The 17,158-nt window shown below is 40.0% G+C and overlaps 1 protein-coding gene across 8 annotated transcripts in view; it reads left to right on the top strand.

The window, feature by feature from the left end:
- The window catches only part of syngap1b (synaptic Ras GTPase activating protein 1b), a 319,808-nt gene that overhangs the window by 126,657 nt on the left and 175,993 nt on the right, over positions 1-17,158 (top strand). For all 8 annotated transcript variants that reach the window (XM_041793457.1, XM_041793462.1, XM_041793461.1 and 5 more), the window contains exon 3: positions 9,692-9,797. In XM_041793457.1, coding sequence (XP_041649391.1) covers positions 9,692-9,797 — 106 coding nt within the window. The remainder of the gene's footprint in view (positions 1-9,691; positions 9,798-17,158) is intronic.

Below are 17,158 nucleotides of genomic sequence, written 5' to 3'. Positions count from 1 at the left end.
GGCTTCATAATGTCACTTTAGGAACCAGTGGATGATGTCACTGAGACTAAGTCCATTTATATTGAGTGATTTCTTTTTAAAAAACTGCTGTGAAACTGCAATGTAAAAGACAACTGTTTGTCCTACCCTTAAAAATGTTTAGTGACCTGAGTATCACACTAAAAAAATAGGTTTGACGACTTCCTTTAGATCTTACACAATGATGTCAAGAGTTCAACTTTGAGGCCATCCATGAAAAAGTAGTTCAGGATGAAAGGAGAGGAGCAGAGGCTTGGTGACGTACCACCAGCATGAAAAAAACATCTGATAAATGGCTCGACCTCAGGTTATGTAATTGCCCCAACAAAAGAGAAACTCAGTGCATTAACATACACACTCTGTGCATACTTTTACTGGACTCATAAAGAATGGATGTAGCCTAATATATTTTTCATCATGGAGGTTGTACTGTAATTTCATCACAACAGGCAATATGCTGGTACCGAGATAGCGCAGTATTACAAGGCAGTTGTGTGCACTTTGGTTGCACGAGCAGTAAATTAGAGAGTAATCATATAGGCGGTTGATTTACGATGCTTGTTCCTGATTAAGTCTCATAAAGACAAGATTCTGATACATGATGTGAAGCATCTTCTGCTTGGCTGCTCTAACCAGATTATTGCAGTAGAGATGTGCCTTTATGTGTGTGAGAGTGTGTGTGGTGGTCTGATATGTAGTAACTAGCGTGGTAGAGGGGAATGAAGAGGAGCTGGGTCTGTTTTAAATTTTCATGTGCCCTCACTTTGATGGACACACATCTGTACATACAAAATAGTAGTAAGATTCAGCCTCACACATAAGAGATGGGGTTTTACTCTCCTCTTCAGAGTGAGTGGCACTAGCTTGTCTTGTGGGACATATGGCTCTGTTGTGACCTGCCGGTGTCCTTCACTATTGTTGGCGTCGCCCCAAAGCCCCCCAGGCTGCACTATTCTGCGCCGCTCTGCAGTTAGTCCCACCTCCTGACACTGTTTCTCTGTGTTCACACCATCTCTTTTATGTCCCGATGTTGCATTTCTGTTAGTTGCTACTTTCAATAGGACACGCTCAAAGGCACGGCGGTATTGTATCAGAGCACAAAGAAGGCTGCATCATTCCCACAGACTCAGTGACTTTTTATCAGTAAGGATACATAGAGGACAGTAGCTTTAGCTCCCTTCAAAGGACTACACCTGTATCCATGTTTGTCGCTCCAAATCCATTATTCAGCATTTGTTAGAAGCTGCATAAATGGATTTTTGGCCACTTGGGTGCAGAAGAACGCCTCAACACGCTGAAGAACACATCGGTTACATAAACACTTTGTGGGCACTTTATTAGGCCCATCCATTAGCTGAACAGCTCGTCCTCAGAGGGATGCAGGGCGGCTGGAGCCAGTCCCAGCTGACATTGGGAGAGACGCAAGATTCTCCCAGGACAGGTCAATCACGGCGCTGAGACAAAGAGACAGACAACTGTTTACACATTCACACCCATTTAGAGGTGCCAGTCAACCTTACACGCCTATTTAACTTTAGGGGGAAGCTGGAGTACATGGAGAAAATACAAAAAAGGCAAAGGGAGAAAATGTAAATAAGGGTGGCTTTGCAGGGATCTGGGCACTGTGCCTAAGTCCACTTAAAGATGTGGTTCCTGGCATGATTCATGAGGACTAGGGCATGGGTACTGGGTACTCTTCGGAGAGTAGAGTTGTAAAGTCATTCCTAAACGTCCCCTGTCTTTTCAAAAACACTCATATCTGTACAGGAGGGGCCCATTTCATCCTCCAAGCTAGACATTACATGTGAAAGTAATAGGTCGTTTCCACTGAGTGGTCCGGCTCAGTTTGGTGCGGTACGGCACGCTTTTTTTGGCGTTTCCATGGAGAAAGGGTCCCAAAAAACTGACCCGTACCGTCCCACTTTTCGGCACCCTTCCATAGGGGTGCCAATCTTACCTAACCGTACCAAAAAGGTGGAGCTACACACACAACAATAGGGGCTGCACTGACGTCATGTCAGCGTGTGACTCAGCTGCTCGCCTCCGGGCTTCAAACAAGGAAGTCTGTGCTGTGAGAAGCTGGCGAAAATGGGAGAAAAATGGACTAATATCTGCCTAGATGGAAAATATTTGGACTCGACGGAGATCCAGACTGTTTCCTAGTCTATGGATATTAATATCTGGCCACAAATCAAGTTTCCTGACGTTTATCTGGATGATTTTAAGAACACAAAGCAGAGCCCTAAGGCTCACATCAGCCTGATCCATCTGCGATGAATGAGAAATTAAATTAATGCAGAAGTTTTGTGAATACAAAGCCTTAGAACAGTTCACTCTCATCTGTAACTAGTTATTAATCAACTTCTTACGTTAGATAACCTGTGAAAACATCGCTCTGTGGTTGTTGAATGGGCTCGTAAAACTTCAGGCTGTAGACTATTTTACAATGAGATCAGCACACCCCAGATTTCTGACTTAAGCTTGATTTTAACACCAGCTGAACTTTAACTTTATTTTTAATGCGGTGAGTTCTCACAGTACAGCTCTAAACTTTCATATTTTGTCGTATAAACTGTTCTAGACTAGATATACTCACATATTAACATAGCGTTAAGACTCAAACCGTCTCTGTACATGTATTCCATCAGCTAAGGATCTGTACTGACAGCGGTTAACATAATTAAGATGTAGTTATTTTTTTAAAAAGCACTTTCAGCTGAAATAAAGCTGTTTACTGCTAATTTCCTCCTGATTTCTGTCATTCATCCTTTATATAACTCTACTACTGCAACAGCTGACTCCCGCTGTCTGTGACTTTACATGCATGCTTTTACAGCCCCGCCCACCCAAGTGAGAGCACGGGTGTCTGTGGAAACGCAAACTATTTGGGGGTTTAGCGTACCAAACCATACCAAACCGGACTGAATCAAACCGGACCCCCCTGATGGAAACACGGCTTAAGGCACCCCATCCTGACAAAGTGGAAAGAGAAGTTTTGAATATTTTGCAAATGTTATAAACTGAAATATCACATTGACATAAGTATTCAGACCCTTTGCATCCACACTTGAAGTGTAGCTCAGGTTCCTCCCATTTCTCTTGATCATTTCTGAGATGTTTCTACACCTAGATTGGAGGCAAATTCAGCTGATTGGACATGATACAAAAGGCATACATCTCTCTATAGAAAGCCTCACAGCTGACATGACATGCCATGAGGTCAAAGGAACTGCCTGCAGAGCTCAGAGACAGGATTGTTGACAGGCACAGGTCTAGGGAAAGCTACAATAACATTTCTCCACTGGAGGTTCCCAAGAGCACAGCAGCCTCCATAATATTCAAATGGAAGGAGTTTGGCACAGCCAGAACTCTTCTAAGAGCTGGCTGACTGGCTGAGTCGCCTTTACATCAAAAGAATGGAAGGCGAGACATCCTGTTCCCCAGCAACATTTTGCAGCTTTTCCCAGGGCATCCCAAAACATTCAAAGGCAAGATCCCTCAAGTTTGCAATGAAGACCAGCAGACCTATGCACAGCTTCTTCCAGATTTCTTACCTAACTTTGTCTCCAAGACTGAGCCCCGCCACCTTGCATAAGAAGCTCATTTCAGCTTCTTGCGTCCATGATGTCATCCTTTTGTCACAACCTAAGGCTCAATACAGATTTTGTTGGAAAGAAATTCCACTGGTGGATCAAAAGCTTTGCCCTTCGACTCAGCTTCCTCTCTCTAAGGGGTTGTTGTAATGACTGCATTACTGCTGACACCACACCAGTCAGTTAATCTCACAATCAATAACCCTTTTTCATGGACAAGGATCCAAGATACTTGACTCCTCCAGCTGAAGCAGTGTCTAACTTCACATCTCAAAAGAGCAGGCCAGAATGTTTGGAAAAACGTTGCTGTCAGACTGGAGGGACTTGAGTTAGCCCAGTTTAGACTTTTTTTTTTAAAGAATTAGCTGCAAACTGCCCCATTGCATGCTGGATGTTACAGAACCACATCATCTGCAAAGAGTAGAGATACAGCTCTGAAGTCCACAAACCAGAAACTCTCCTCAGAAAGGTCTGGATAATTAATGATAATTTAAAAGTAAATATCTTTTTTATGTAGGCTCTTTACATTATTTTAAGGTTAATCTAATTGCCTTTGCCGTTTACTTCTATTAGTAGTATGTCAATACCAAGGCAGCCTTGGCCTTGGTATCAAAACAGATGTCAGTATGGTAGTGCTAGCCAATTAGGTTTCAGTTGTGGTTACGATTATAGCTTCTAAAGATTATTTAAGTCATCAGGGTTGAAGTGTTACTGTGCCACGTACTGTGTTGTGCTAATTTTGTCATGTGTAAACAGGGCAGATTCTCTCTCTTTATAGCAGAGTGTGCTTGGGAGTGTTGTGCCTTAACCTGCAACACACTCTTATTTTTAGTCAACATTGTTGAAACAGTTCAACTGATACTAGCAATGGGCTGATCGACTTTTTTCTGTTCCAATCTGATTCTGGTACATATTTACCAATACCCAATATTATCATGTGTAAGGTTAAACAATGCTCAAGTAAACCCGAAACAGGATTTCTTATTCAACAATAAAAATATCTTAGAATGCATAAAAAATCATTATCATTCCCAGTAAATATATTCAAACTTTCTGCTGGTTTCACAAACAAACAGGTAGCAACAACAAATGTAATGTTTTCAAGTGAAATATTTGAGTTTGTAGTGCCCTGCCAACAGCAGCAACAACTGTAGACAACCAGCAGCCCCACATGGCTACTACAGAGAATATTTAAATTAAAGTCTAACATTGTGTGAAAAGTTAATATGTAGATAGAAATATCTGCAAAAAAGAAAAAACCCTCTTCAAATAAATAAAACAAAAGTTAACTAAACAGGATGTATTTTGGGACTATTGCAGCAGGCGTCAACAAAGTGAAGTTTTTATAAACTAAAAATTGACATTAATAAGCAATTTGAAACTGAAATCATTACATCTCCTAATGTAGGCGCTTACATAAAAGCACTCAAAGAAAACAACTGCAGACTTTAATTGTGAAGGATTTGTCAGAAGTACCACATTTATCATTGATTTAACTTAGCTTGTGTTTACAGTCATCCTCAATATCACACTTTAGAGCTGCTTCTCTGACCTCACTGCTTCTTTGAATCATCATGGACTTAAAACAAGTGAGCCATGAGCTAAAAACACCTGTAAACAGTTGTTGAAGCCATTGTAATACAAGTCGCTGCAGCTCATACTAAAACCACAGACAGGCTGATAGAGTACTAACACTTGGTGTTGCTGTTAATACAGACATCAAACTTAGAGAGGAGAGAACACACTACTGACTCAGACTAAGCTGCTGTCTCTCACATTGCTTACTACTACACTAGCACTAACATTGTTTACAACACACACAATGCATCCATAGCTAAGTGAAAATGTCAAAATATGCTAATCATTATGCATGCTTCTTATGCTGTATGTGTCCATGATATTGTTTTCCCGGTACAGAGATTGATCAGGAGTGAGTCATCTCATATTCTTACAATCTTTGTTGAGAGTTGTACATAGGTCAGCAACCATGATGCCACAAGGAAACAAAACGTAGCACAATGGCGGCAGCCGTGCAACACCATCTAAAACTTCTAAACTCTTAGAGCACTTACCTGGGATGATGCAAATAGGAGCGTTACACTTCCTGCTGTAGAGTCCTGAGTAAGGTCAGAAAGCACATAGAAGACTTGGTTGTCTACTGTAGTGACTAGTGACTAGTCAAACTGTCAAAAAGGTCACTTGTGGAATCCCTAGAAAGATAACTCTTAATGGGTGATGTTTTTACGTTGGAGATCTCATTTCATATCACCCTCTCTGACTCCTCTATTCCTGCAGTTGTTTTTGCACCTTCATGCTTAATGCCAGTAGGATCATTTTTTAAGACCCATTTAATAACCTAAACCACGTCTGTGCAGGTTAGAACAGCCAGTAAAATGAAGAGTAATCAATGAAATAACAGTAAGATCCATCATCTTACTCATTTTAAAGACTGGTGTTAGTATTTCACCTGAGAGGGAGCATTATTGGACTGAATATCATCAGCACCAGTATGTTTTAACCAAAAACTGGACATTGTAAACTTTCTCCTGTGACTGAATGGATGAACTGGGTTTGCATCAGTGCACTAATAAATTGCCAGGGAGTGCATTATCACTTCTTAAGTAATGTATTGGCCATTTACACATCAAGCAGACTCAGAGCAATATTAACTAGAATTGCTTGCAATAAAACCTATCAGAGAGAGAATGCTAAAAAAAACATCTCCATACACTCAGCTGCCAGTTTATTTAATAAGCCTAGCTAAACTAATGCAGTCTTATACAATGCTTTTCATCCAGTAGTTCATCACCGTGTGCTATTTTAAAAGAAAGTCATACATTTTGGAGTCAGTTAACATTTCTGTGTGATTTTGTTGGTGTTGCGGGGCCCAGTGCCAGCGCAGTAGCAGCTTTGGAGTTCAGTGGAGATTTATAGTTCTGTACTTTACAGTGTATGCTGTATTTTTAGAGTGTCACTGTGATGTTTCAGAAGCACCAGCCACTATCGCTGATTAGTGTGGCACATTCTCCCATTTATTCTCCCTCAAGTCTCACTTTTATGAATTCAGGGACTGTGGGCCAAACTGTGGCAGAGCTGTGAAATGTGGTTTTATTTTTTTCAGTATACATTTTTATACTCTCTTTTTGTCTTCTCATTCTCCAAATCAGATGTGTTGTATCATACAGTGAATAGCTGAGGATGATAGCTTAGAATTTCTCAGAGCTGCAGATATGCATTCTCTTTCTCTTTCTATCCTTTTTAGCAGTTCACTAAGACATAAAGGAATATCAAGTAAGTGATGGGGATTGAGAATGAAATTTGATTCAATACTGTATATACCTGGTCTGCATTTTTCAAAACCCCACAATCAGAACTTCACTCTCCGTTGAGTCTCATAGGTCCAATAATGTGGCCAATAATGTGACTTTCTATTCCAAGTTGAGTCACATTGTTAAAATCAAATTTCTAGTGCACAAAAAAATTATGACAAAATGTTTTTGAATATGATTAAATGGCCAGCATTTAAGCACGCCAGCATTAAATGAAACTGACATACATGCAGCACCTTCCACTGTCAGCTTATAAAACTCATCATCGTCAACCATCATCGTCCACTCAAATTAGCAGTGGTAAAATCCCAAAACATCGTAGCAGGGTTTGTTAGTTAAAAATAGCAATCCAGTGTTGGAAGCCATATTGAAACCAGCAGGATTAAAGCTAATTAGGTTACAGAATAGGCAACATTTGTTTGATTTCAGCTGGTAAACAAGCAGATTGGCAGTCATCTGCAGCCATTTAAGCACTCTAAATAATAATAGAAAAAAATCAATACTAGAATCAACTAGAAAAGCACTAGGAGAGCGCAGACCATTAGCCCTATCTCCCAGTAGTACAGAATCCTTTAAAAAATTGCTGGATCCAGATGGTGATCCGAATCACTCCCAAAATCTAATCAGTTCTTCCTTACGCCACTTCTGACATTTCCTGAAAATTTCATCAAAATCCGTCCATAACTTTTGAGTTATGTTGCTAACAAATACACTAACAAACTAACAAACCCTACTGATCACATAACCTCCTTGGGGGAGCTAATAAGGACTTGGCCTGGTCAAGGTAAGGATAAGGGTATTAATATTGGTCAAAGCTGATGAGTGACATTTCTAAATGTAGTTATCTTATCGAGGGTTGTATCTGACCTTCATTATACTCAAGAATAGCAGGTGGACTCTCTTATTTTCTTGTTTGTTGTCTGTCTGAGGTAAAGTCGCACTGATAGTCCGGCCAGAGACCAGAATTAGACGATTTTGGGCCCACTCAGCCGTAACTAGTGACTGGCCAGTCCTCTCTTGTATTACCAATTTATTTGGTGGTCATAGATGAGCAAATGACTAGGCTTGATACAGATATTAAATTAATGTTATTCAAATAGATAAATTATCAAAAAAAAAAAAAGAAAATTACTTAATTAATATCAAAACACTCCCGCCACAAATAAAAGTAAGCTAGAATTCAGGAAATAAAAGCTGTGACTTGAAAAGCTCTGGTGGAAATTTGTTTGGGTGAATTAATTAACAACTGGTGTTTTTTTTTTTTTTAAGATTTATTTTGGCCTTTTTGCCTTTATTAGATAGGACAGTGGATAGAGTCAGAAATAGGGAAGAGAGCAGGGAGAGACATGCAGGAAATAGTGCCACAGGCCAGATTCGAACCCGGGTCGCCTGCCTTAACCACTCGACTACCAGTGCACCCCAACAACCAGTGTTTTAACAAAAAAAAAAAAAAAAAAAACATCCTTTAAAGAAAGGGCCAGAAATGTTATTTTGATGTCAGTAATAGTTTTAAAGATATAAAATCGATACTGGCCCAAATATATTTGCAGGTCAGATCAGAAAAAAAAAAACCCTGAATTGGCTGTTCGATTGGAAGTAGTGCATCCCTAGTCTGAGGTTTTAACCATTGTTTTATTTTTTAGAAAACCTTAAAAATACCTTTTGAATATTTATGTTAATTTTTAAAAGAGTAAAAAGAAATCTACATGAGTGATGCTTGGGTTCCAGTCTGTGGCTCCTTTCCCACATATCTCTCACTCTCATTCCTGTTTTCAACTTTATCCACTGTCCTTCTCTCTAAATAAAGTCATAAAAAGTCCCCAAAACAAATAATTACAAAACAATAAAATGTACTGACAAACTCTACACAACTCTCCACTATACACAAGAAGAAATACCAAAACAGAGACAAAAATTACAAGGTATAGTCACCAATCAAATTTAGCTGCTTCTCTTGATTATTCTTATCATCTCCAAAATGACTTCCAGCTGATAAAATTCTGATGTAAATTTAGCCTCAGCTTTTCATAGTAGGCACAGCTGCTTCATATCCTGCTTGGGTGCGATTGTGCCCCCTTTGCCCCGCTGGTCTTCTTTCTCCTTAGTGACATCTTTCCTTGCCTATGCACACCTTCGTATTCTGTCCTATACAGTAGGTAGCGTTCTGTGCGTAGTTCACTCAGGTGGACTTTTGTTTATACCCGGCACAGACAATTGAGTCTGTCCTGCTGGCTTTTACGGATTTTTTCCCTAATTTTTTCAGACATCAACAGCCCACTTCATACTTGCTTATCTACTGTACCGCTCTGAGGATGAGATGGACCTGGGTCGCATGGATATGACAGAAGACGTTAATAATTGACTTCACAGCTCTACCCATTGATGAATATGGGTATATTTAAATCCTCTGGGTATCATACCTGAGTGCACATGACTTAAGCCTGAGAACACATCTTCAAGTAGACTCTGGCACAGTGCCTGAATATTCGTCTTTATGACCTAATAGGACCAGACTTTGGGGTCAAGTGTACTCAGATCTGGGCCTAAAAGTGAAATCACCCCAAGTTTTTCAGTGATAAAGCAAAAATGTGAACACAGTGGTTATTATATTTCATTAGAGACTAGAAGAGTGCGAACCTCTTGTGTTTTCATATTCTGTACAGAACAGGATGCATCACTTTAGGAGTCTATGTGCATGTACTGACCTCGTGCTCTCTCTCTCTCCCCCTCTCTTCCCCTGTGTTTTTGCAGGTACACCCTTTGCTGATGCGCGAGAGGCGCTCAGAGTCCCACAGGAACAAGCTGCTGCGGCGGACAGTCAGCGTTCCTGTTGAGGGACGACACCATCCAGAGATGGGTGAGCAGAAACAACTTTAAGCCTTTGACTCCAAAATATGCTGATTGATGTTTTAATCAAAGTTCAACAAGTTTTTAAAGATTTAATCAATTAGAATCAGATCGAAGGACACAGGCTCCTGATTTCACAGAACAGTTAATGCACAAGATATGTCTTTAATTCAGCGTCTCCTCCTTTTTGATTCTTTTTGTTTTAAAAAAAAGCATCATCGTCCTCATTACTTTAGGTTAGCTTGGTAAAATAATGGGATAGTTGCATAGCAACGACAGTGATGTAAAGCTCTTTGCATCCTTTGAGCCATTAGTCTCTCTGTAAGTAACAACGCTCACAGCAGCAGTCTGCATCTGAGCACAGATAAAAGCATCCCACCTGATCCCAGCTTTAGGCAGTTGTGTTCTTTCCTACAGACTTTATCTTGCTTTTCTTTTGGCAGGTTGAGCGATTAATCTTTTACTGTGCTTTGAAATGATATTTATTTAATGATTGCTTGATAATATTACACATCTTTGAGTTGTTTCTTCCTAGCTCTGTGTAGAAGTTTTCGTCTCGTCTTTGTCTGCTTTATATTCCTGTGCCGTCTTCTCCGACTCTCCTCGGACTCTGTGAAACTGACCGTCAGATAGCTTTCTTCCTCTGTTTGTTTTGCCTGACTCAGTCTCTCTCGGGCTCCCTACAAATGTCCCGCTCAGTTTCTTCCTCTTCCGTCACCCTCCACCTCTCCGTCTCACTCAGCTATTTTAAGGGCGTCCCTGGCGACGTTTCCTGTCGCTGAATCTGCCATCGCTGCCACCTCAACAGTTGTGCTGATTCATCTGGATAAATGTTTCCTTCAGTTTTCTTGTGAGGGACTCTCTGACCACAAAGCGGTCAAATAACTGACACATCAGTTGATGGGGTCCCCTCCAAGTTTTGACATCTGCTGACAGAGTGATGCCACTTCATATCACCCATTTTAAGCACATTCACATATGTTAGCAGGCCGCTGAAGGCCAAAATGCACTGACACTATTATGGACCATCTGTGGTGTTGACACCCAAACAGCCAGAAGAGATTAATGACCCCTGGCAATTAATAATTATCAGATCAACAAAGAAGCAAATGGAGGTTGTCATAAGTTCAGAGTGAGAGACGGAGTCTACGAAGAGACGCATGAACTGTTTAATGAAATCCCTGACATATAACGCTGAGCTGATGGAGGTTTAATGACGACACTAATTCACAGTGAGTGAGAAATTAGAGTCCACCAAGATTGTTTAATGAGTCATTATAGCAAGATACATTATACCATCACTTCACTCTTCACTGGAATGGTTTTTGAGGCTTTTGGACTTCAGTCACATGTTTAAGGTAAAGTCTTATTGGGGGTTATTTGATCTCAATGGAAGATAATCTGAGGAAGAGAGGAAGAAGAGGACCATGACAGTCCCTCAGGTCAACATTTGTTTATGCTCCATGTGGACAAAGAAGTTCATCCTATAGGCCATTATGGATGTTTTTATCATTTTTATGATGCCAGCAACAACCCTCTTTTGGCCTCCAAATCCACTTTGCAGTTCAGAGGATTAAATTAGGAAATACTACCCAGATTTGATGTTTTTCTTAAGAGAATGGAGACATTTAGAATTGCCTTTACAACCCTACTGAACAGTGTGTACCCAGTACTTATGTCTGCCCAAGTCCTCATTTATTATGCCAGAGACAACCTCTTTAAAGGGGACATATTTTACCCTTTTAAGACAAGTTTATATTGTTCTCAGAGGTCCCCAAAACATGCCTGTGAAGTTTGTTGCTGAAAAAACACTCTAGTACTGGATTTTTGCATATCTAATAACCCCTCTGTTTCAGCCTTGCTCAGAATGAGCTGTTTCTGTGTCTGTGGCTTTAAATGTTAATGAGCTGTCTGACTCCGCCCCTGACCACACCTCTCTCAGGGAATGGATGTGGCACTCCTGATGTTACAATGTTACAGACACTTTTATCCAAAGTTAAGGATAACTGACCGGGAGTCGAACTGATAGTCTCCTAGATCAAAGTCAGCATGATGACCCACTGAGCTATCCAGCATCTCAGCTGGCAGCTAAGAGGAGGATCAGCAGAGGAGCATGAAACTTTCTTCGGGGGGGGGTTGCTTACTCCCCACATGAGGTCATGAGGGGAAAATCTGAGAACAGCTTGTTTCAGCACACATTTTCTGAAAGAAAGAGAGGGGGGAATAGAATGGATTTATTCTGGCACTTTAGGGGATTATGGGCCGGCCAGGGGCAAATATATTTGTTATAAGAGCCTGAAACAGTGATTTTTTTTCATAATATGTCCCCTTTCAGGGGATTGATAAGAGATTGATATTAACTGCTTTTAAAAAGGTGCATGGTAAAAGCATTTAATAGTTAAATGTACTGTAACAAAACAATACAATCTGATTTAATTCAAAGACAAAAATTATCACAAAATACTAAAACATTTAAATAAACTCCACCTGTTTCATGACATAGAATTAACCCCTTCTTTGAGAAGTTGCAAAGGACAGAAATAAAGCATCAGAGACTCTCACGTGCTGTCTAAATTGTACATATCAGTGCCAAAATGTTTCCAATGTTTTTTGCAATTAAGACAGTTTGTTTGTGATTTTTGTTAATTAAACACAAGAAATTACCCAAAATTGGGTGTGTTACAAATATCATATCTAAGTTTTAATTTTGCCACCTCTGCCATTAACTCTGCATGAATGAGATTCATGATCTCCCTGCTGTCACCCTCAGTCTCACAGCCTTAGAGCAAGGAGAATGTTGGTGCATGGCATAATATGTTGGAAAACCAACATGGTGAGTACATTGCTTGCTCCATGAATTTTTATATGCCTGCAACCCGGGGCCAAAGGCATTATAGTTTTAGGTTTTCCATCTGTCTGTCGAAACCGATGTCTGCCCATGCCATACTAGTGACAGGTCAGAGGTTTTGATTATTAGACCTTATGTCTATGACATTAGTAGTTCTAGTTATTTAATAAAGTGATGTCTTTTTTATTTCACATTTCACTTTATATGTTAGTATTGGGATGCAGATAGCCATCTGAAATACTCTTAAGATACTTGTGCCCTAATAAAGGATAATTGCTCAGTGAAAAGACCCCTTATTCATATTTTGCCCATATTTATTTATTTATTTAGTTGGATCCCCATTAGCAACTACCTCAGTAGCAACTACTTTTCATGAGGTCCACAAAGAATACAGGCTACTGATAAGTTACATAAGCTAACACATAGCCCTTAGATGCCAAAGCATTGCCACTACCAAACCCAGTCCATTGATGGTCCAAGTGGGGACAATGCTGATGCCCCCTTGACCGTAGCACATGGCAGGCCTTCCAGCCCAACTATACATAGACCGGTGATCATCAACTGGCGGCCCAGGGGCCACATCAGGCCCCCCACATCTTCCCATCCGGCCCAAAGAACATTATCAAATTTATAACACTTGCAGAGGCAAAAGATGTTGTAGTATTTCAGGTATCTTTCTCCTTTTTTCTTCTTCTTCATACAAAGATGGTCTCGCTTAAAAAAAAAAAAAAATTGAAATTGAAAAAATTAAATGAGGATGACTTTATGTTTTATCCATTTTGCAGAAATCCACCTGTCAGCCATTATTAGCAAACATGTTTAACATGTATTTATTAAGTCCATTTATGACAAAAACGGTTGTTTCCTATGCCAGTTCTTGGCTTCAGGCGTTTTGGGAATGCCCTTTTCCAACTTGGGTTTTTTCACATCACTACACAGCATATTAGCGTCACACCGAGTGATGGATGACATGACAGCCAGTTAAATATCCCGCTAAAATAGCTCAATCGCCCCCCTTGTAGCTGGTTGTGATATAGGGACTGATCTCACTGTTAGAGCCTAAAAATGTAATACATTCAAGAGAAAATAAAAGTTATTTAATCAAAAACATGTTAAATAGACCAAATTAAAAGTTCCTTTAGTTCTGTCAAAAGTTCAGCCCCCTAAGTGTCTGTATAGGAAAAAGCTGGCCCTTGTACAAATGTAGTTGATGACCCCTGATATAGACCCTTCAAAGCTACCTCTAATCACCAGCAATAACAACATGAAGACCTTTTTGTTCTTGTTCTTACCTACCCTACCAAATGGCCATCACTGGTTAAATAGCATTGCCACCTTCAGCAGACCCAAGCTCCATACATGCATGCTCCAGGCAGAAACAACTATATCAAGTGCCAATGTTATACTTGAAAAAGAAGTGTGATGAGAAAGAGAGGGAGAGAGTGTACTGGTCTTCAACTCCATTTTTGCCCAGTATGTTTTGGGGTCTAGATTAGAGTGTCTTTCTACGAGAAGAAGCATTTGAAATCTGTTAAAAACACCTTTTCCTAACAGGGAACCAAATACAGACAGTATATCAACCTAGGGGCCTCTACAGTCACATGACATACATGACTCTCTTGTAAAGTCCATCTTTACATAATGCAATTCAATTCAAAAAAGTCTGGAATTCTTATTTTGATAGAAAACCTTGCAAATGTCAGTGTCAGTGCTTGTAATCAGTATTAGAGTCATGTTCTGCCCACAAGTGAAGTGACTTGGCAGGGAGAGAAAGAACTGGAGTCTCAGGCTGATTTATGTGTCTCTCTTTATTTAAGTAATTGGATTCAGTGTGCTTTTAGGGTGTTCATATACTTCTTTACTCGGCCTACATTAGCATATTTTGAAGTCATGTAGGATTGACGATTCGTCTCCACGATTCAAAATGAATCGGTCTTTTCAGAAAATTGAAAGACATGACCTCGCTATCATCAATAGAATAAAATGGTGACAGATCAGAATACTCCCTTGTGCCAGGAGCAGATTAAACTGCAAGAACAGCGCCTGCCAAACGCCCATCCATGTGTTTATGACAACATTAATGCATCAGCCTTGATTCACTTTACATAAACGGGCTAAAGACTGCATTTTTCTTAAGATATTGATGAATGCTGACATCTGACAAAAAGCCCAGCTGGATACCTGCTGCAGTGACACACTCAGATGGAAGGTATGGGCCGTACAGTCGATCTGCGATTAGTCAAACACAAAATGCCTCACTGTTTTTTTTTTTTTCACGCCTCTGACGCTGTCATAATACATCAGGCTACATACAAGCATTCATTTTCCCTTTTAGTTCACTTCTGTGTACCTTTAATGTTCCAGAAAACATTTTAAAGTTGAGGAGGTAATTAACGTATAATGAAGACATTAATTTCGCTGGATAATTACAGTGCAGCATAAGCATTTTATGCAAATATGCGGCTTAATTAACATTTTATGACTGTGTCAGGGAAAATGACTTTCCTTTAGTAGAAAAAAGTCTTTCTTTTCCTTATGTTTATTTAATGTTTGGCATTGGAACAGTGTTTCTATATGAGGACTGAAAAAGTACTACAGACTTAATGCACTTGTCACTCACAAAAAATGTAATGTTATAATAAAGTCATAGCATTGTAGTTCACACCCATACTAAATCTTGAAGGTGGTCCCAATTATGATAATAACTCTACGATGAAGTCATCTGAACAGTCCTGGTATTCTGCAGACTTTTTAACATGCTAACAACAGAACTCTAAAGTCTTCGTGTCTGTCTGGCCTTCACATTTCTTAAGAACCATTCATCTGTTTGCCGTCAGATGTAGTCAGTAAACATCCAAGTGCAATGTTGAATTTGAAGCAGTTTGGCAGTGAATGTTAAAATTATAATCAAAAGAAATCTTTAAACCCTTGACCTTGAAAATTTGGTGCCTGCATACACCAATGTATTACTGCTGCTGCAGAGCCGCTCACATGTTGTCTCTACTCCAAAAACATCCGACAGATTTGGTTTACAGTCTGCAGTTAGTTTCTCATCTGTTCTCAAATAAAGGGTAGTGTGTGTCAAACTGACTTGCAGCAGAGATTTTACCGAAGGACTGGTTGAAAAATATAAAGAAAGGATAAAGTTGTGGAAATTTTATGAAACGTAGGCACTAACTCATTACATTTATTGCACCAGCTATGTGTAAGTTTAAAGCTATCCTAGTTTGAACTTTCCTTTAATTTCAAATTCAGGCCAGAATTACACACAGCTCATATTTAAGTTGTAGCAACAGTTGAGATGCTTTCATTATAGGCTTAAAATACAAGTCCTCAGTCAAATACAATTATCATTGTGTACCCTTTTAAAAGTCTAGCTAACTTGGAGGATGAGGAGGAGAAGGGGAGTTCCTCTTCATATGAGTTTCTCTGAACAGAGATTGTTTCATTCTTCCAACAACAATGCATTGTGATATTTAACCTTAAATTAAGAATGAAGATTTCAGGGGTGCAAATGGCCTAGTGGTTTAAAGTTTGGAGAAAAATCCTCTAAACTTTCTTAAAATAGCATAATCTTCAGAATGGGTGAAACATGACACCAAATGACCTTGGCTTCTGACCTCCAAAATCATATCAGATCATTCTTGAGTCAGAGTGGACATTCATGCAAAGTTTGAAGAAAACTTCTTGAAGCATTCTTGACATATTATAGTCACAAGAACACGATGAACATAAGACCCAGTGACCTTGAATTTAAACCTTTGACCTACAAAATCTTATCAGAATGGACGTTTTTGAGGAGTTTGAAGGGAATATCTTCATGCATTTTTCAAATATCCCATTCATAAGCAAGGGATGAAAGACAGACCACTGCACAGACGAACAGACAGATACAAGACAGTGTGGCATTCCTCATATCTGAGCATGTGGACGAAAGTCAGTGTCTTTCATTATTTTTATTGGTCCTTTTAGCCCTACTATACTCTTGTGAGATCTAGACGTTGACTGATGGCTGAGAGAGAACTGTGTGTCTTTGTGTCTTATGCAGACGTGCTCAGGAGAGCAAAGATGGGAAGGGTCAGCTGCACTTTTACATGCACCTGTCTTCCTGGGCCTGATCCAGCTTACCAGATACTGGGTGCCCAGGACCCAGTGGGCTGGTCCAGGCACTGGGGACATCCACATCCATCATGGAGGGGGCAGCTGGGAGAACAATTGGAAAGATAGGGCATGGGCCTGGTGCAGGCCTGGAGTTTGGCCATCAGGAGGTCAGAGCAGTACAGGACCAAGGTTGATGTCCCAAAGTGCCGAACAGGCTTATGCTTCCATACCTGACCTGACCTGATGAAAACAACGCCTTATGACCCAAACCTTTGCTTGCAATGTCCATGATCTAATCAGTTCATCCTTGGGTCAGAGAGGACATGTGTGCAAAGTCTGAAGAAATACTTGTGATATTGCATTCATAAGAATGACCTGGACAAACACAAGTTCTCTGGCCCTAGTTCCTGCCTGCATGGAGA

This window comes from Cheilinus undulatus, linkage group 8 (genome assembly GCF_018320785.1).
Source record: "Cheilinus undulatus linkage group 8, ASM1832078v1, whole genome shotgun sequence".
Lineage (NCBI taxonomy): Eukaryota > Metazoa > Chordata > Actinopteri > Labriformes > Labridae > Cheilinus > Cheilinus undulatus.
This window is presented reverse-complemented; position numbering and strand designations above follow the sequence as displayed.